This window comes from Heptranchias perlo, chromosome 41, assembly GCF_035084215.1.
Source record: "Heptranchias perlo isolate sHepPer1 chromosome 41, sHepPer1.hap1, whole genome shotgun sequence".
NCBI lineage: Eukaryota > Metazoa > Chordata > Chondrichthyes > Hexanchiformes > Hexanchidae > Heptranchias > Heptranchias perlo.
The window spans coordinates 2,330,528-2,351,982 of NC_090365.1; the positions used below are offsets into that span (position 1 = coordinate 2,330,528).

General features: G+C 44.3%; 1 protein-coding gene across 1 annotated transcript in view; it reads left to right on the forward strand.

The window, feature by feature from the left end:
- eml2 (EMAP like 2) overlaps nt 1-21,455 on the forward strand; it is a 71,149-nt gene that overhangs the window by 1,417 nt on the left and 48,277 nt on the right. Inside the window, exons 2-3 of the mRNA XM_067974863.1 lie at nt 4,980-5,162; nt 6,659-6,788. Coding sequence (XP_067830964.1) covers nt 4,980-5,162; nt 6,659-6,788 — 313 coding nt within the window. The remainder of the gene's footprint in view (nt 1-4,979; nt 5,163-6,658; nt 6,789-21,455) is intronic.

Sequence of the window (21,455 nt, forward strand, 5' to 3'; positions counted from 1 at the left end):
TCAGGGGCTAGTAACATAGAGGTTTTAAGGGAATTTTTTGAGGTAAGATCAATTCCTAGAACATCCTATGTCTAATGCTTGGAAAGTTTGTGGAATTTTTTTTTTAGGAATTAATTGTTTTTCATTCATTTGTGTTGATTGAGGGGTTTTTTATTCATTCATGGGATGTGGGCGTCGCTGGCGAGGCCAACATTTATTGCCCATCCCTAATCGCCCTTGAGAAGGTGGTGGTGAGCCGCCTTGAACCGCTGCAGTCCGTGTGGTGACGGTTCCCCTACAGTGCTGTTCGGAAGGGAGTTCCAGGATTTTCACCCAGCGACAATAAAGGAACGGTGATATATTTCCAAGTCGGGATGGTGTGTGACTTGGAGGGGAACGTGCAGGCGGTGTTGTTCCCATGTGCCTGCTGCTCTTATCCTTCTAGGTGGTAGAGGTCGCGGGTTTGGGAGGTGTGATGAAGAAGCCTTGGCGAGTTGCTGCATTGCATCCTGTGGATGGTGCACACTGCAGCCACTGTGTGCCGGTGGTGAAGGGAGTGAATGTTTAGGGTGGTGGATGGGGTGCCAATCAAGCGGGCTGCTTTGTTCTGGAAGGTGTGGAGCTTCTTGAGTGTTGTTGGAGCTGCACTCATCCACACAAGTGGAGAGTATTCCATCACACTCCTGACTTGTGCCTTGTAGATGGTAGAAAGGCTTTGGGGAGTCAGGAGGTGAGTCACTCGCCGCAGAATACCCAGCCTCTGACCTGCTCTTGTAGCCACAGTATTTATATGGCTGGTCCAGTTAAGTTTCTGGTCAATGATGACCCCCAGGATGTTGATAGTGGGGGATTCGGCGATGGTAATGCTGGTGAATGTCAAGGGGAGGTGGTTAGACTCTCTTGTTGGAGATAGTCATTGTCTGGCGCGAATGTTACTTGCCACTTATGAGCCCAAGCGTAGCTGTTGTCCAGGTCTTGCTGCATACGGGCTCGGACTGCTTCGTTATTTGAGGGGCTGCGAATGGAACTGAACACTGTGCAATCATCAGCGCACATCCCCATTTCTGACCTTATGATGGAGGGAAGGTCATTGATGAAGCAGCTGAAGATGGTTGGGCCTAGGACACTGCCCTGAGGAACTCCTGCAGTAATGTCCTGGGACTGAGATGATTGGCCTCCAACAACCACTACCATCTTCCTTTGCGCTAGGTATGACTCCAGCCATTGGAGAGTTTTCCCCCTGTTTCCCATTGACTTCAATTTTACTAGGGCTCCTTGGTGCCACACTCGGTCAAATGCTGCTTTGATGTCAAGGGCAGTCACTCTCGCCTCACCTCTGGAATTCAGCTCTTTTTTGTTCATGTTTGGACCAAGGCTGTAATGAGGTCTGCAGCCAGTGATCCTGGCGGAACCCAAACTGAGCATCGGTGAGCAGGTTATTGGTGAGTAAATGCCGCTTGATAGCACTGTTGACGACACCTTCCATCACTTTGCTGATGATTGAGAGTCGACTGATGGGGCGGTAATTGGCTGGATTGGATTTGTCCTGCTTTTTGTGGACAGGACATACCTGGGCAACTTTCCACGTTGTCGGGTCGATGCCAATGTTGTAGCTGTACTGGAACAGCTTGGCTGGAGGCGCAGCAATTCTGGAGCACAAGGATATGGGAGATGCAGTCACAGGTGATCTTTTTCAAACTTTGGGACCAACTAAATATACTGCCATGGTCTCTTCGGATCTTGTACATTCTGTGTTGTGTGGGGTGACGTGACAATTGTGTCCGGCTTGGTGCAAGTTGGGGGAGGGCGGACTTGCATGGTGTTGACGTGACTGCTTCAAAGTTTCGAACCACTTTTATCCTCTCCAGTTTAGTAATCTCTAAAGAAAGAGTGTGGCAAAAAAAATGCAGAGAGCATCTGAAAGGGGAAAATAGGCTCATGTTTTGATGAACTTGAAGGACCGCACCTGAAGCTGCAGCCTGTCTGTCAATAAGAAGCTGACATAAGAACATAAGAAATAGAAGTAGGAGTAGGCCATGTGGCCCCTCAAGCCTGCTCCGCCATTCAATCGGATCATGGCTGATCTTTGACCTCAACTCCACTTTCCGATCTCCATATCCCTTGATTCCCCTCGTCCAAAAATCTATCCATCTCAGCTGATATATTCAATGACTCAGCATCCACAGCCCTCTGGGGTAGAGAATTCCAAAGATTCACAACCCTCTGCGTGAAGAAATTCCTCCTCATCTCCGTCTTGAATGGCCGATCCCGTCTCCTGCGATTATGCCTCCTAGTTCTCAACTCTAGTCAGGGGAAACAACCCCTCAGCCTCTACCCTGTCAAGCCTCCTCATAATCTTATGTTTCCATTAGATCACCTCTCATTCTTCTAAACTCCAGAGAGTATAGGCCCATTCTGCTCAATCTCTCCTCCTAGGACAACCCTCTCATCCCAGGAATTAATCTAGTGAACCTTTGTTGCACTGCCTCGTAGGTAAGTATATCCTTCCTTAGATAGAGACCAAAACTGTACACTGTACTCCAGGTGAGGTCTCACCAATGCCCTGTGCAACTGTAGTAAGACTTCCTTACTCTTGTACTCCAACCCCCTTACAATAAAGGCCAACATGTCACTTGCTTTCCTAATTGCCTGCTGTACCTGCATGTTAACTTTGTGTTTAGTAGTTTCTCACCATTTAAAAAATATTCTGTTTTTCTATTCTTCCTACCAAAGTGAAAAACCTCACATTTGCCCTCTCTCTTAACCTGTCCATATGCCTTTGCAGACTCTGTGTCCTCACAGCTTACTTTCCCACTTAGCTTTGTATCATCAGCAAACTTGTCCCTTCATCTGTCATTAATATAGATTGTAAATAGCTGAGGTCCCAGCACCAATCCTTGCAGTACCCCACTAGTTACAGCCTGCCAACCTGAGAATGACCTGTTTATCCCCACTCTCTATTTTCTGTCCTTTTTAACCAATCCTCTATCCATGCTAATATATTACCCCCAACCCCATGAATCCAAATATACTACATCCACTGGTTCTCCTTTATCTACCCTGCTAGTTACATCCTCAAAAAAACTCTAGTAAATTTGTCAAACATCCTACTGTGCATTTTCTGCGTTCAGATTTTCTGTTTTGTATCTTGATCCTCCGCTACGAGATTCTGCTTATCTTCCACAGGAGGCAGTGCAAAGTCAGAAGAGCACTTTGAGTATTTTGGTTTGGTTGGTGGGTCTTTGAGTTGCTGTTGTTGGAAGCTGATGGTGCTGGTCACTACCAGCAGGTGGCCTTGTCGCTACACTTCAGGAGGTGACTGGACCCTGTTTAATAATGTCACACTGGAGAGGTGGGTCTATGTGGTTGGCTGTCGTGGAATTTCAGCCGGTACTTGTGCCTGAATTGCTCCACATTGCATTTCCCCTCCTATCCCCATCATTGTATGCAACTGGCTCCTGAATGACCTGGAAGTCTATTCCAAGTTGCTATTTCTGTGAAGAGCTTATGCTGACCTCAACCCTAAATACGTCTTTCACCAACTTGAAACAATTCCCCTGTATCACAACTTCACATGATAATTAGGAAAGGATTCGAACGGGGAGTTTTGACTGACATGGACATGGAGCTGGGAGGTGACGATACGTTCAAGGACCTTGGAGAGGAAGGGACGGTTGTTGGAGACGATAGATGCTTCATGCGCTGGCTTTGTTGAAGGGAGGGCGATGGCAGTTTTAAAAAGGAGAAGGACAGTGACCAAGGAAAGAGAGCAATTGGCAATGTTGGCTATTATGGGTTTGTAGGGAAAGTTGAGTGGGGTTAGGATCAAAGGAGCAGGCGGTGAATCTCCTAGATGAGATGAGAAGCGAGCGCAATGGGATATGGGGGAGAAACTCGAGTGGGTAGGGAACTGGGGGAAGGTTGGGAGTGGGGGGAGAGGGAGAGGAAGAGCAGGTAGCTGCAAGGATCATCTCAATCTCAAAAGTGAATTCCATAAGCTCCACACTTTGTGTTGGAAGGGGGCAGAGGGGAAAGGGGGTGGAGGAGATGGTTAGTCATGTTTTTAATTTAAAAAAATGTTTTGGGTTGTCCTTTGTGTCCTGAGATAATCCTGGAGCAGTAGACTGTTTTCGCTGAAGAGACTGAGGCGTGGCTATACTTGATGTGGTCAAGCCAAATCTGCCAATGGATGACTGCAAATTTCAGGCCAGGTCCACTTAAGTGTGTGGCCCTCTGACAACAAATGATGGGAAGGTGTTTCAGGAATTAAGCATGACACGGGTGTGCACTATATTCAAGACTGTTAATAAATGAGCGTGTATACAAATAAATAAAATATTCTGCCCAAACCACGGGTTGCCATGACTCTTGGGTTCTGCTGACTGCACTTAGTTGCTCAGGCTTTATTTTTGTGGTTAGACTGCTGAAACACTTCATATAGACCTTGAACAAAGAGCAATTGTCTTGAAATTGAGTCAAGTTATATAATTGAGCTGTGCGATATTCATATACAAAATTATTTTTCTCTGCTGTTTCAACAAAGGGAGTGACTTGTATACAGCTCGTTAAAGTAGCTGACTGACCAATTTCTTTCTAATGCGACACCATGTTCTTCTTTAATAATACAAGGCAAATCTGTTTTCTGTAGTTGACTAGTTTGGTGACTGTATCTTTCAAGTCAATTTTGTTTGTATGTGTGTACATTTTCTCCCCTCATCCAGTGAAATACATGGCCACTGTTTACTGTGCCCTGTTCTGGAATGGCTGAGCTACATTACAACATTGACTACACTTCAAATGCATTTCATTGATTGTGAAGCACTTTGGGACATCCTGATGTCATGAAAGGTGCTATATAAATGCAATTTTTTTTCCTTGTTTTATAAGGCACTCTGTTCGAGCCAGGTAGTAGCTGTAAACCCATGTCCAATGTTGCTGCTTCTGATGAGGCTTTTAGCTGAGAAATAGAGTTTATGTCTTTCTGTTTGGACTGTTTACAGATGACAGCGTATCGGCTGCCAGTAGCATGGATGTTGACGACCGCATCTCTTATCTTGAGCAGCGAATGCAGCTGCAGGACGATGAGATTCAGGTGTTGAAGGCTGCGCTTGCAGACGTGGTCCGACGGCTGACGGTTGCCGAGGAGCAGCACTCCTTGCTGAATAAAAGGGGACCCACCAGAGGTACATTGAAGCCATTATTTCCCCTCCGGTCCTCTCCTAGGTGCTGACTCGGGTTGGGGTGGGCAAGTGATCCAGTATCCCTTGCCATAATGACCAGCCATTCTTTGTGCCAACCTAGACAGTGAATGTCTGAAGACTGGTGGGGGGAATAACACCACAGCAACACCTGAAACTGATCCTGATGATCCACACGAGTCAGTTGGGAAACTTAGCTAATTTTTATTCCCCCCCCCCCCCCCCCCCTTCAATTGTAGCACCCCTACTGAGATCATATGGCTCAGTATAGACTAAGACCCACAACAACAACTTGTATAGTGCCTTCAATGTAGTAAAACATCACAAGGTGCTTCACTGAGGCTTAAATCAGAAATAAATGGGACAGTGACCCAAAGAAGGGTACCAAAAGCTTGGCCAAAGAGTTGGGTTTTAAGGAGGGTCTTAAACATAATAATTTCCAAGTCACACATCATCCCGATTTGGACATATATCGGCCGTTCCTTCATTGTCGCTGGTTCAACATCCTGGAACTCCCTCCCTAACAGCACTGTGGGAGTACCTTCACCACAGTGGTTGAAGAAGAAGGCCCACCACCACCGTCTCAAGGGCAACTAGGGATGGGCAATAAATGCTGGCCTTGCCAGTGACTCTCATAAAAGATAAAGGTGGAGAGGCGAAGGATTTTGAGGAGGAAGTTACAAGTCCTGAGGTAGTATACTGCCTGGCTTCATTGTTTTCTGTTGCTGAATTGAGGGTGGACCAATGCATTTTGTAGGACAATCCAAGCAAGGGGAGAAAATATTATTTTAGAAAAGTTTATCTTGCATTGCAATGTTGCAGCGCTGCATTTCTGCCACTAGAGCCCCCTCCTGCCCAACTCAGACCAGCTAACTCAGCACAGACCGAGAATCGAACCTGGCCCTTCCAATTTCTGTACGGCTCAGCTACTCGCTCTGTAATTAGAAGGCTGGAGTTTGTTTTGAGGTTTTCATGATCTAATCAGGATTGTTTCAATGAATTGCACATAAATCGCTCTCTTCCTTTGCAAATTTCACTGGGTCCCCCACTGTACTGAATTCAAGATCTTCCGGTTCATTTCCCAATCTCTCATTCTCACTTAACCCTTTTTCTGAGTGACATTCTCTAGCTGTATGTCTCAGCTGCATCGTTCATGTCCCTTGCCTCTGGATTACTGCTCATTCTCCTGTCTCTCCACTCTACATCTGGAGAAGGCTTCATACCCCCTGCTCCTTTTGGAACCTCTTCCCAAAACCACCTGACCTCACTGTCTCTCCAACAGCCTCTCTTGTGTGTTCCACCCTCCCCTAATCCTTCCCCTCCACTGCTCAACATTGCATTTTCCCCTTCTAAAATACTTAGAGACTTTGTGTGTGGTGGGGTGGGGGGGGAAGGAAAGAGGATTTCTAGAAATGCTTGTTGAATTACAATCTGATTTTCTTTTTGTATCCGTTGTACTAAATGTTGCTTCTGTTTTGTAGCTCGTCTCTTCATGCAAGCATTGCCCTCTAAGCCCACCCTTAGCAATGGGACTGCGACACCTCCAAAAAGAAGCAATGCTATACCTCAGTCACCATCCTCACCCAGGAAGGAGGTGTCTTCTGCTAAAAGGTAGGAAGAGTCATTACATTTTATACAGAAGTTTCCTAAGCATTCCTGTGGCCTAATGGGTAAAGCCATCCTGGCCGGTAGATCATCTCTTCCATTCTTGTTCTATGCTGAGTTCATAGGATCATACAGCACAGAAGGAGGACATTCAGCCCATTATGTCTCTGCCAGCTCTGAAAGTGTATCCGTATAGTCCCACTCTCTCTGCTGTTTCCCCATAGCCCAACAAATTTCTCCATTTCAGGTATTTATCCAATTCACTTTTGTAAGTTACTATTGAATCTGCTTCCACCAACTGCTCAGGCAGTGCATTCCAGATCATAACAACTCACTGCATTTAAAAAAAAATTCTCCTCCACTCCCCCCTGGCTTTTTTTGCCAATTACCTTAAATCGGTGTCCTCTGGTTACCGACCCTCTGGCCAGTGGAAATAGTTTCTCCCCAACTACCCCTCATTGAGTTAGCTAATCTCATTTGGGGGGAGGGGTAGAGGTGGACTATAATTGGCCCCAAAGTCCTGGGTTAGGAAGAAGCTAAATTACCCAGAGCCCCAGCCCCGATCATTGTCCAATGACTCTACTGGAAAGTGTGAATGCCTGATCGGGACAGGATGGGGCTGAATTGAAAAGTTAAGAGCCCGCTGACTGTCCTTCACTAGACTTATAAATGAAGAATGGTCACATCGAATTGGAATGCAGCTGTGCCTGTAAAACTGTACTCCAGGAGAGGAGGGAAGGAAACCGGAGGATTTTTTAACGCGGGTAGGAGTAAGACCCACTTGGGACCAATGTCTAGAAGTTCTTGTTCGCACAGAATAGTGGAATAGACTTCTGGGTAGGGTAATGGAGGCAAAAACTTTGGAATCACCTTAAGAAGCTGTTGGATGCTGTGATGAGCAGACTGTACCTTCTGCCTGAATGATGAGGTAATAATGGCCAGCTAGTCTTCCTCGTTCATATCTAGCCTGCGACCTTGTGTAATCTGAACCTCTCAACTAGGTTACTTTATAATCATGGCTCCCAGGTGGGAAACCAATCTTCTCCGTGAAAACCTCTTCTAATTGTGCTGTATAATGTCTGCACGGCAAGTAATTGCTTATTGTTCTCTACACAGCAGGAGGAAGAGAAAGGTTATTGGAAATTCAATCTTAAAATGGTGACTGGTTCCTGTGACTTTGTATTGTATTGCTGCAGCAATCTTATTTCCAAAAATGTCACGGGGAAACGATATACCCTGCATGTAGCATCAGTTCCAACTTTCAGCTTGTGTTCATAGCCAGTACTAATAAATATTTCACACTTGTAAACTAGCAATTGAATTGTTTTAGTGCAATCTCCATATTGGTGGTTTTATTCATGCTATCAATATTCATAAATTGGAAGACAGAGGAACAAAGCAATGACTAATTGGTCATACCTGGGTTACAATAAGAGAAAAACTTCTTGAAAGCAATCCATTGATGTGGAACAGTTTTAAGTGCAGTAGCTAATGTGTAGACAAATGTAGAAGCCATTTTGCCTACAAGAACTTGAATTTATATTGGCCTTGGAAGCATCTTAGGATGTTATTCCACATTAGAGGCCTAATTAAACAAAAATGGATGCTGAGCCAAACTATTGGGAGGAGTTTTCAAAAGCATGGTGAAAGAGATGGGTTTTATGGAGGGTCTTAAAAGAAGACAGACAGACAGACAGAGGTGGAGAGTCAGAGGGGTTTAGGGAGAGAATGCCAAGGCTGGGATGGTTGAAGGCATGGCCGCCAATGATTGGGTGAAGGGAGGAGAGGATGCACGTGAGGCCATAGATGGAGGAATGGCGATTTCTGGGTGGAGGAGAGCTTGCCGAGGCCAAGAAAGGATTTTAAAATGGAGGGTTTGGGGACTGAGAGCCAATATAGGTCAGCAAAGATGAGTGATTTACTGAGCGGGATAGGATATGGGCAGCAGAGTTTTGGATGAGTTCAAGTTTATAGAGGATGGGACAGTACCTCGTGATACAAGAAATAAATGGTGTACAATTGTATGTAGACTTTAAAAAATATATATATACAATTCATTTGCTGCCTTGCCTCAGACTATAGGTGCCAGTCCAACAATATGATTTGGAAATATATCACCGTTCCTTCATCGTCGCTGGGTCAAAATCCTGGAACTCCCTTCCTAACAGCACTGTGGGAGAACCTTCACCACACGGACTGCAGCGGTTCAAGAAGGTGGCTCACCACCACCTTCTCGAGGGCAATTGGGGATGGGCAATAAAATGCCGGCCTCGCCAGCGACGCCCACATCCCATGAATGAATAAAAATGTCCTATCGCTAAGATTTGTAGTGCTTTTGAAAGTTATGATATCACAGCAGTGACGTAAGGTCAGGGGGGGGGGGGTTCATGTAATAACTGCATACAATCCTTGTCATTTTTGTTCCTCGTTCTTTGGATGTAAAAGAAAAATCCTGACTTCCTGATTTACAGCTTTAGAATCATACAGCGCAGAGGGAGGCCATTTGGCCATCCTGCCGATGCTGGTTCTTTGAAAGAGCTATCCAATTAGTCCCACTCCCCTGCTCTTTTCCTGTAGCCCTGCTCACTTACTTACTGGGACTTGTTTGAGTTTCCCCAATCCCGCAGGTTTATCACACTTCCATATCATAGTTTGAAGTCGCACGACGTGATGTTACTAACAAGCGTATTAATGAGTTTGACATTCTTCTGTCTGCTATTTTAATGAAGGTGTTTCCATTTTAAATTAAGCCCTTTGTAAAAGTAGCAGCAGCGGAAGAATTTTGTACAAATTTGTAATGTGCTCATTAGTAATATCGCACAGTATAATGTCAACTGGTTGCTGAAGGTGCAACCTGATATGTTGGAGTGATGGGAAAGTAAAAAATTCCCCCTACCTCTCCAAGAAGGAAGCATTGGATTACTGAACTGTTAATCCGAGGACCCATCTGCCCTCCCAGGTAGATGCAAAAGACCCCACCGCACTACTTCGAAGAAGAGCAAGGGAGTTCTCCCAACTAACATCACTAAACCAGATTATCTGGTCATTATCACATTGCTGTTTGTGGGAGCTTGTGTGTAAATTGACTGCCACATTTCTTACATTACCAACAGTGACTACACTTCAAAAAGTACTTCATTGGCTGTAAAGTGCTTTGGGACGTCCTGAGGTCGTGAAAGGTGCAATATAAATACAAGTTTTTGAGCAACAAATTGGTGTATTCTCTGCTGGAAACCATGTTAACACAACATTGTGTCTGAAAATCCTCCAGTTCCTTGACCAGATTTGCGTTTTTGTAACAAACCTCCAGTTTTGTTGATGAACCTGCGTGCTGAGATTTTTTTACAAATTGGATTTTATGCCTGTGGTTTTTAGGGCCATACAAACATCAAAATGTGTCCTTGTCAATATCTGTGCAGGACTAGCTAATCAGGATAACATACCTTATTAACATATCTATCAGTAAGCAACCTTCCTTCCACCTACATTCAGATCTGTTGACCTGTTTCATTAGAACAACCTACTGCTAACAAAGAAACCTTTCTAATGCCATGGAAACTCTGTTGTTCAGATGTTTTGGGACGGTGTCTTGTTCGAAAATGCCTGTAGCTGTTAAGTATTGATGTGCATAACACCAAAATGATAAGAATTTTTTAAAAATTCAGGTAAAATATGATGCATTTAAGGGGAAGCTAGATAAACACATGAAGAAAGGAATAGAAGGATATGCTGATAGGGTTAGATGAAGAGGGGTGGGACGAGTCTCGTGTGGAGCTTAAATGCTGGTATGGACCAGTTGGGCCGAATGGCCTGTTTCTGTGCTGTAAATTCTATGCAACAGATCTGGATCTGGAGGTTTAGGAAGAGCTTTTCTTAAGTGTTGCCACATTGGTTTATGAATCTTAAATGCAAACACCAGGTCCTAAGAAATTGGGCTGCGACGCACCAGTTTTTCAGGCGTTATGTGACCTACTAAGACACCAAAATGGCGGGCAGGAAGTGCGCGCACACTTCCGGCCGGAAGTGCACCGACAGCTATACTGGATAAGGACAAACAAGAGGCGTCCTTTACCCATGCACGAAGCAGGCATCAGGCGCTTTGCATATGCAAAGCAGGGGCCTAACTCCTGCTTGACATCCCCATTCCAACATTGATTTGCCCTGAGCTGAATTCCAGAGGTGAGGTGAGAGTGACCGCCCTTGACATCAAGGCAGCATTTGATCGAGTGTGGCACCAAGGAGCCCTAGTAAAATTGAAGTCGATGGGAATCGGGGAAAACTCTCCAGTGGCTGGAGTCATACCTAGCACAAAGGAAGATGGTAGTGGTTGGAGGCCAATCATCTCAGCCCCAGGACATTGCTGCAGGAGTTCCTCAGGGCAGTGTCCTAGGGCCAACCATCTTCAGCTGCTTCATCAATGACCTTCCCTCCATCATAAGGTCAGAAATGGGGATGTTCGTTGATGATTGCAGTGTGTTCAGTTCCATTCGCAACCCCTCAGATAATGAAGCAGTCCATGCCCGCATGCAGCAAGACCTGGACAACATCCAGGCTTGGGCTGATAAGTGGCAAGTAACATTCGCGCCAGGCAATGACCATCTCCAACAAGAGAGAGAGTCTAACCACCTCCCCTTGACATTCAACGGCATTACCATCGCAGAATCCTCCACCTGCAACATCCTGGGGGTCACCATTGACTAGAAACTTAACTGGACCAGCCATATAAATACTGTGGCTACAAGAGCAGGTCAGAGGCTGGGTATTCTGCAGTGAGTGACTCACCTCCTGACTCCCCAAAGCCTTTCCACCATCTACAAGGCACAAGTCAGGAGTGTGATGGAATACTCTCCACTTGCCTGGATGAGTGCAGCTCCAACAACACTCAAAAACTCGACACCTCCAGGACAAAGCAGCCCGCTTGATTGGCACCCTAAACGTTCACTCCCTCCACCACCGGCGCACCGTGGCTGCAGTGTGTACCATCCACAGGATGCACTGCAGCAACTCGCCAAGGCTTCTTCGACAGCACTTCCCAAACCCACGACCTCTACCACCTAGAAGGACAAGGGCAGCAGGCACATGGGAACAACACCACCTGCACGTTCCCCTCCAAGTCACACACCATCCCGAGTTGGAAACATATCGCCGTTCCTTCATCGTCGCTGGGTCAAAATCCTGGAACTCCCTCCCTAACAGCACTGTGGGAGAACCTTCACCTCACTGACTGCAGCGGTTCAAGAATGTGGCTCACCACCACCTTCTCAAGGGCGATTAGGGATGGGCAATAAATGCTGGCCTTGCCAGCGACGCCCACATCCCATGAACGAATTTTTAAAAAAGCAGTACTATCACGCGCTGCAGTCAGGGAAACCAGCCCTCGGGATCGCCTGCCAACCAAGAAGGTAAGTAACTTGCCTGAATGAGGAGCAGGAGTGCGCCTCCCGACCCCACGTTAAAGAAACTGATCGCCGCTACAAATCCTCTAACCCCTCTCTGTGGCAATGCACCCTGTTCTCCAAAAACCCTTTGCGTAAAGAAATTTCTCCTCACGACTCTCTGATTTTAAATTGATACTCCTTACCACTAATTCCCCAACCAGAGGAAATGGCCTGCTGTATCTGCCTTATCAGAACTATTCATAATTTTAACAACCTCCATTAAATTCCCTCTTGGCCTTCTCCGCTCCCAAGTATCTTAAGCCTGTCCTCATAACTATAATTTCCCATCCCTGGCATCATGTTTGATCTATCCTATAAACTATCTACAGCTGTAATGGCTTTTCCATAATAAAGCCCCTAATGCTGCATATAATATGCTAACTATGGCCTAACTTTCTCTGTACAGATTTATTATCTTTATTCTACTTTAGCCCCCTATTTATAAAACCCTAAGTGTTACTGGCCTTTTGTATAGCTTTTCCCCTGCACTCTGTTTCAAGGAATTATGTATTTAAATTAAAATTTGCTATTACCATGTCAAAGAATGATATTGGTTCTAATGCAACATGCCCCTTTTTATAAATTCCAATTCTTGTGCATCATTCATGACTGGTTCTGTCTGTTTTGATTTTGTGTGGTTTGTTCTAACACAACCAACCATTTTGTGGAATGATGCTTTTATTGTGTCTACCCATGTCAAAAGCACTTCACGTAATGAATTACTCTTTGAAGTGCGATCATTTGCTTTGCAGGCAAATGTGGCAGGCCATTTAACACTAGCGATGACCCACAAACAGCAGAGATGAATAGCCAGTTAATTTAATTTATGCTGGTTTTGAGTAAGAAAGGAATATTGACATGTAATAGTTGTTCTATAATTCTTTTAAACTGCTTCAATGATTGTAAGCATTAAATACTCTGAGGTAACATGGTGCATGGATTACACAGGCAGTGAAACTATGTGCTTTTATTTCACCAATCTTCACCCCTACTACACAAGTGTGATGTTTTCCATTTTCTACACCATCTGCATGACTTGCTGTGCCTTGAACTTCTCCTTCACAGTGAGAAGTGTCACAAAGGTGTGAATTTGTTTGTCAGTTTAAAATATAAATCAGATGTTGGACGTTGATTTAAATTGCTAATGGCTGCATTCATTTAAATCAGCAAATTTACTGTTTTCTGAATAAACTAATGAAGGTTCCATTGTCCAACCAGAGTTGGCAACTTTATCTATAATGGGAGGTTTGCGTTATGTACATCACTAGTCAATTCCACTTGGCACCATGACCAAAAGTGGATGAGGTGAAAAATGGGCTTAGTTTGCTTGTAAAGGATAATTAAATTAATATGAACATATACTTTAACGTTTATACTTGATCATTTCTGCTGAATTTTTTTTTTGCTTCACTGCTCCATTTAATTGTATGTAAATATTTTAGTTGCTTCAACCTGTTTGGAAATGACAGACCAGAATTTTTAAAGAGGATGTGGAATATAGTATGAAACTGCTTGATACAGTAAGTAGCTTAATGGAAGCAGAGTAATTGGTAATCCTTGAGGTCCACAACTTAGCAAGAGATGATTACTGAAAAGATGCAGTTTTGCGATCACAGGGGGAAAGAAATCATTGAAAGGGAAAACTATTCTACAAAATACCCAAATTTGTAACTAGCCGTGACATCTTTGGTTCTACGTGATGCTGTCTCTTTCTTTCTCAAATCTGTTGTAAAACTGCAACAGGATGTCAACGAAAATTTACAATCTACTTGACCAGAGCCCCGATACATACATGGTAATACCCTGGAAATAAAGCTGAGGGTTTGATTGATAGTGTGTTTGGATGAGATTTTACACTGGCCTCTGGACTTTTCACCCATGAAATGTGATGGAAAATTCCTTGCGAGTTGCTCCATTAGCTCTCCGCTTGCCCCTGTCATTTCAGGGATTTCCCACCAGCAAAGTAGGACGCGTCCGCTCAAATATGGGCGAGCACATCCAAACAGAAATATGTTACGTGATCGCTCCTCCCTATCTCTGTAACCACCTCCAGCCCTACAACCCTTCGAGATCTCTGCACTCCTCCGATTCTGGCCTCTTGCACATCCTCTATTTCTATCATCCTACCATTGGTGGTCGTGCCTTCAGCTGCCTAAGTCCTAAGTTCCAGAATTCCCTCCCTAAACCTCTCTACCCCTCTATCCCCTTTTAAGACGCTCCTTAAAACCTACCCCTTGACCTGTCCTAATGTCTCCTTATGTGGTTCGGTGTCAAATTTTGTTTGATCACTCCTATGAAGCGCCTTGGGACGTTTTGCTATATTAAAGGCACTTTATAAATGCAAGTTGTTGTAATTTCCATCACTTGGCCCCTAGTAATGCAGGATGTAAGAGGCATTTGTTGTTCACTAGAGTCCCGCATATCAAAATGTAAATGGCCAAAGAGTCCAAAAGACAGTGGTAATTGGGGTGGACGGGAGGGAACTGGGCTGGTATTTCTATGCTGGGGACGGGGCAGGGCGAGGTGGTGGTAAGCCGTATCACCGTAATTTGCCTTGTTCTGTGCCGCTATCCCACCCCATTTCAGGCAAAAAAAACTTGCATTTATAAAGCGCCTTTCACAACCTCAGGACGTCCCAATAACCTAACAGCCAATGCAGTACTTTTTGAAGTGTAGTCACTGTTGTAATGTAGGAAACGCGGCAGCCAATTTACACACAGCAAGCTCCCACAAACAGCAATGTGATAAATGACCAGATAATTTGTTTTAGTGATGGTTGAGGGATAAATATTGGCCAGGACGTGGGGAAGAACTCCCCTGCTGTTCAAAATAGTGCCACGGGATCTTTTCTATCCACCTGAAGACAGACAGGCATCAGTTTAATGTCTCATCTGAAAGACGGCACCTCCGACAGTGCAGTACTGCACTGAAGTATCAGTCTATATTTTGTGCTTTAGTCTCTGGAGTGGGACTTAAACCCAGAACTTTCTGACTCAAACGAGTGTGCTGCCCACTGAGCCACGGCTGCCTGATCGCGAAGGAGAATCCAGCCCATCTGTCTGTCTGGGAAGTTGGGGGGGAAAAAAACTGATTTTAAAAATTCAAACACGTTGTACCTTTTTTTCTTTTCATTAATGAACCAACCTTCAAAATACACCGTGAATTAAATCTGCCAGGGTTCTGAGTGTTACTTGGACAGTGTTGCATTTTGAGGATTATGATCATTTGTTGGCAGTGGGCACAGGGCTGGGAGATAGTCAGGGACATTGAACTGCCAAGGAAACGGGTATTTCTAGGAGTTCTAACTTCCAGAATGTCCAGCGTACTTTCTTGCAGCAATATAATTGGGGTTGTATGTGATTTTAAAATTTTTTAAAATAATGATCCTTGATAGTGTAGAAATGTATCTTCCAGGTTCTGTGAAAATATGATTACTGTGCTCTGCTCCTACAGTTCATTGTGTAACATAAACAAAGGAAAATAACTCCCTGGGTCAGAGGTTGCTGAATTGAATAGGAAGCGTCAGCACTATTTTAACAAGTCAAAAGCAAACCTGACTTTCACCAATGGGTTGCTATAGCTAGACAGTGGTTGAACAGTCAATGCAATTGTGCATTTTGTGGAAAGTTGTAGAAAACTGGCTCACCGCATTAAGTCCCAATGAAAAAGTAAATAAACCAACAAAGTTTTCATGCAGATTACAGGGTGAGCACATAAATCGCACCCATTTTGAACAAAGTTCTGTGAATTATTCTCTAGATCTCGGGCACAATTGTAATGGGGCCAAGGGCAAGGTGTTTAGTTCATGCTAGTACTACAGTACCCCAGTGTCTTCACTTGAGGATTAATGTTGGCAAGAAGACCCAGTGATTGCTCGGCCAATAGCTTCTGCCTATCCAGATGAATGTAGATAAGTGTCAACCAGGTGCCAGCATTCTTATGGTTTCCTTATTGGGGATGTGCTGACGGAATTACAACTAGAAATAGAAAATAGCATTGGAAGGACACATTCGTATGATATTCTCTGTTGCATCCTTTGTTAAATTTTCAGGTATCCATCTGCAAATTAAATTATACAACAATTTGCATTTATACAGTGCCTTTTAATGTAGTAATACACATCCCAAGGCGCTTCACAGGAGCGATTATCAAACACGTTTTGGCACCGAGCCACATAAGGAGATATTAGGACAGGTGACCAAAAGCTTGGTCAAAGAAGTAGGTTTTAAGGAGCGTCTTAAAGGAGGAGAGAGAAGTGGAGAGGCTTAGGGCCTAGGCAGCTGAAGGTACGGCCGCCAATGGTGGAGCGATGAAAATCGGGGATGCACAAGAGGTCAGAATTGGAGGAGTGCAGAGATCTCGGAGGGTTATAGGACTGGAGGAGGTTACAGAGATAGGGAGGGGGCGAGGCTATGGAGCGATTTGAACACAAGGATGAGAATTTTAAAATACTTGCAATTTTTGTAGTGAATTAATTAGTTTTGAAGAGGTAGTGCCTGAGGAGTTAGCCAAGATCTCAGAAAGGGTGCTTGATAGGAAAGAGGAGCTTGATTGGGACTGCACCTGGGCTGATCAGTGGCAAATGAAGTTTCATATTAACTGGTGCATGGTAATGTATATTGGAAAGAAAAATAGAAGATACTTGTATTCTATAAATGGGGCAGAACTAGTCGAGTGAAAAGTTGGGAGTCTTGAGCGTATAGGTTGACTAATTACTCATCACGTCCGCACAATGCAAGGTGGCAACAAACAAAGTGGACAGGATGCTGGATGAATTGCTACATCAGTTTAGTGCCAATCCCCAAGATATCCTGCTGGAGCAGCACGGTGCTCTGTTCAGGCCGCACTTAAGCTGTGTACAGTTCTCGTCACCGTGCCGAATGGGGGTTGCAAGAGTCATCGAGCTGATGGAGAGGCGAGCAATGAGGTTGATCTTTGGTGTTAAAGGGATGAGCTCTCTCTCTAGGAACATCTCTTGGGGGACTTTTAGAGAAACATATGATTCTTAATGGGATAAAATAAATCTGAGAGCGGTTCTTTCTGGTATGGCAGGGTACCAGATCACATCAAAGGAACATTGGTTCAGAGTTGTGAAGGGCAGATGTCAAGAATATTTCTTCTCAGTTTGCTGAGAATATTTGAGCCTTTTTTTAAAATGCCTGTACGGGTGACAGTGAGTTACCCCCAGTGTCACCAGACGGGAACAAAAACCATTCAGGCAAGTGCCCTAGGGCACTACAAGTATAAAACAAACAATAATAACTATGTATAATACAGTGACGTTACACATGTTCACAATCACATTATGATTTAATTATCAATTATCGCCTCTATACACTGCGGTGCCCACCGGTTGCGGAAGGCATAGTGTCCTGGTGGGCACTGCATACTCCCTCGCCAGGGCCACCAGGGCACGGAGAATGCTACGGAAGAGAGTCTGGCGACCAGAGCGACTCCCCCCGTGTGGGCCCCGTCCATCCTGGTCCTATAAATTGTTGTTTTAGCCAGGCCCAGGAGGCCAGGATACCAGACTTGTTTAAGAAGCAGCTGATACTGTAATGGGGAGACTGCAAGGTTGATATTCTGGTCGGGTGAGATCAAATAGCCAAAGGGTGTTCTTTATGCAAAGCTGTCTTGTGGTTGTTGCACATAATTTCTAGGCTATGACTTCATCTGAAGTACTCATTTAGATTACTGCCTTCTAAACATTCAGCTTTTTTTTTCCCCTGTTGTAAATCAGGAGCTGTTGAGACTGTATCAGCTACCTTCCCTTGGGACCCTTAAAACCCTTAATATCTAGACCAGCAGAGATGAAAGGACTGTTGTAACACTACCACATGAACCATAAGTTTCCAGTTTTCTCCCAGTGTTACATTCAGGATTGCAAATATACAAAGATCAATCCCTCTTGCAGATCTTTACAAGATGCAAAGAGTTGTTGATTTGGAAAATGGCAGGCAGCTGCGACGATTATAGGCTGTTTGCCTAAACAGCTAAAACTTTTTTAAAATAGCAGATTTGCACTGTTGAGTAAATACACTCCCATTTGTTAAACGTGACCAGTCCCCTCCTAGAATTGGCCGTAGCATATGTTGTGTGCCGAAGATATTATTTTGTAGGGGGATGTACACTATTTATACAGCTGCTGTACTAACCTAAGATGCTATTCTAACAAATACCAACCCTTTATACAACAGCTCAACCTATCCTGGTTTCCAGTGTCTGCTTCTCTTGTCTGTTGGGTATACAACTCGTGCCAGTCACACTTCTGATGGCATTTGTGTATCTGAAGCCACTTCGCATTGATGCAGGGTCAGTTGTATGAGTGAAGTCAGTGGTCTGAATGTGGACCATACTGAAGTCAAAAGTTGCGGACACGCTAGAAGGTAGTCTTGTACCCCTTGGGTTTCATTGGCTGAGAGTTGGTGCTTCTTAATCCCCTCCTTTCATATTAGCATTAAATACCACTCTGGAGATGGATATGATGGTGTAGTGGTTATGGTACTTGCAATCTAGAGGTTGTGAGTTCAAATCCCACCACGACACGTTGTGAAATGGATTTCCATAAATCTGGTAATTTGAGCTACAGTAAAAATGACCATGCAAGCTCCCAGGTTGTCGTACAAACTCAACTGATTAACAATTTTCCTTACGGGAAGCAAACCTGCCACTCCTACCTGGCCCGTCCTACAAATGGTCCAGTCCACACTGTGGTTGATTTTTGAGGCCCTCCGAAATGGCCTAGCAAGCCATTCAGTTGCACAAATAATCATTACCAACATCGTGGGAGAAACATCACCACAATGGCAGCAGCAGGTCAAGAAGACTGTTTACCCCCACCTTATCTGGGTGACCACAAATAACAAGTGTAACCTTGACAGACGTTGCCAACATCCCAAGATCAAAAATAGTTAATAGAATATGGTCTCTTCCAGTCCTGAATAGTCCTATTATGGTCCATTTAAGCTGGAACCAAACTCTGTATATATCACTCGCACATCCCTCAAGAATCTCTTGTATAAAATATAAAGAAAATGAGAAAGATTAGAGAAGCTGGAAGCTGAATCCACAGCAGAAACAAAGACCAGACTGGCAAAGAAGCACTGAAGAGATCGACCGGGAACAAAGCTCAAGGAAAAAGGCAACTGGGAATCGAAGTGGAGCCCATACTGGTACCAACACCAATCCAGACAGAAAGTGAAGGCGCCAGTGAAACGCCCTCAGAATTTACTGATGCGGCTTACCCTGCATAAATGAGCAAAGTTAGGTGTGTGAATTTGTACGTATAAGCAGAGCTCCAATATCACTGAGTGGAGAGCGGTGCAGTTGCTGGCATTGTCTCTGTCTCTCTTGTACCCTGGCTTGTATTGCACTCTGCAGGTTCTGGTCTGAAACAGGTATAACTAGGCAAGTTTACAGTGCACAGTCCCCGGAGTTAACCCAGAGCCATAGAGTACCAGATGGGAGCAATGCCTGCTTCCACCAAATGTGAACTAATGAGCTTCTGAGTGCCTTATATTGATGTGACCCTTTAACTAATGACTATGTAACCTCTTCACTGCTGTAAGATGTTTGACGTGCCCCCTTTCAGCTCAGTGGTCAGTACCCTCTGAGCTCACAGGGCTGCAGGTTGAATTCTCTGCGACTACTGATGGTTGACTGTAAGTCTGTTTTATAATTGAGTTGCTTTGTGGGTCGTTGTGTGGCTGTGCGTCACCCTATCATTGGAGCTGGGGGTACAAACAGTGTGGTAGAATGAACCCTGCTTCTCAGATGCTTACTATCTGAGTAGATCCTTTGAGACAGTTGCTGTGTGACTAGAGCTGGGCAATCGATTCAGTTTAGATTTCACTGTGATTTTTGTTAATGTTGGCCTCTTTTCAATAGTGCAGTCTTTGCCCAATTCATAATGTAAACAATTTTACAACACCAAGTTATAGTCCAGCAATTTTATTTTAAATTCACAAGCTTTCGGAGGCTACCTCCTTCGTCAGGTGATAAAATTGTTTACAATTGTCAACCCCAATTCATAATGGTCTCTGGCTAGGCTGTTGAATGTATTTGTAATTCATTTAGCTTAAAGGGAAGCTTCAGGCCTTATCGATGGCAGCACCTGTTGCTCCTATTTACATTAGAATTGGCCACGTGAACAGTTGCTAACTTTGGAGAGATCATCTCTCAAACTGTGCTTCTTTCTTGCTACTTGTCCCCGATGAACAGCATCCTTCAGCCCTGAGCCGATCCAATACGGTCAAAGCATTAAAAAAAATTCTGAGCAGGGATACAAGTTAATATTGAGGCAAAAAGGAGAAAAATGATCTTATCTCAGTTATCTGATGTACCTCAGCACTGCAACTGAGATGTTGGGCATGTTTAACCCCTCCCTCTCCCGCAGAACAGTTTCAAACAATGTATGCTGAGGGAGGGAGGGAAGAATTCCTTTAGTCCCTGCGTGTAACAAAATTGGAAATGTGTTCATTAAGAAGTTGAGAATGGGCTGCCTGCTGGGTCACTTTGACCAGGAAATGGTGTGGTTTGGGAGGGGAAAATTTGTTGAAGGCACTCAAAAGGTTATGCTTACTCATCGACTCATACAGCACAGAAGGAGGCCATTTGGCCCATCATGCCTGTGCCCTCTTTTTGAAAGAGCTATCCAATTAGTCCTACTCCCCTCTGCTCTTTCCCCATAGCCCTGCAAATTTTTCCCCTTCAAGTATTTATCTAATTCCCTATTCAAAAGTTACTGTTGAATCTGTTTTAACCACCCTTTCAGGTGGTGCATTCCAGATCACAACTCATTGTGTAAACATTTTTTCTCCTCATCTCCCCTTTGGTTCTTTTGCCAATTACCTTAAATCTGTGTCCTCTGATTACTGACCCTCCTACCAGTGGAAACATTTTCTCCCTATTGAAACTATCAAAACCCCTCATAATTTTGAAGACCTCTATTATATCTAGCTTTTGCCAAGGAGAGCAAGCCCAATTTTCCAGTGTCTCCACATAACTGAAGTCCCTCATCCCTGGAATCACTCTGGTAAATCTCCTCTGCTCCCTCTCTAAGGCTGTGACATCCTTCCTTAAGTGCGGTGCCCAGAATTGGACACAACATTCCAGCTAGGGCCTAACCAGAGATTTGTAAAGGTTTAGCTTAACTTCCTTGCTTTTATACTCTGTGCCTTTATTTATAAAACTAAGGATCCTGTATGCTTTTTTTTTAAACAGCTGTGCATCGTTG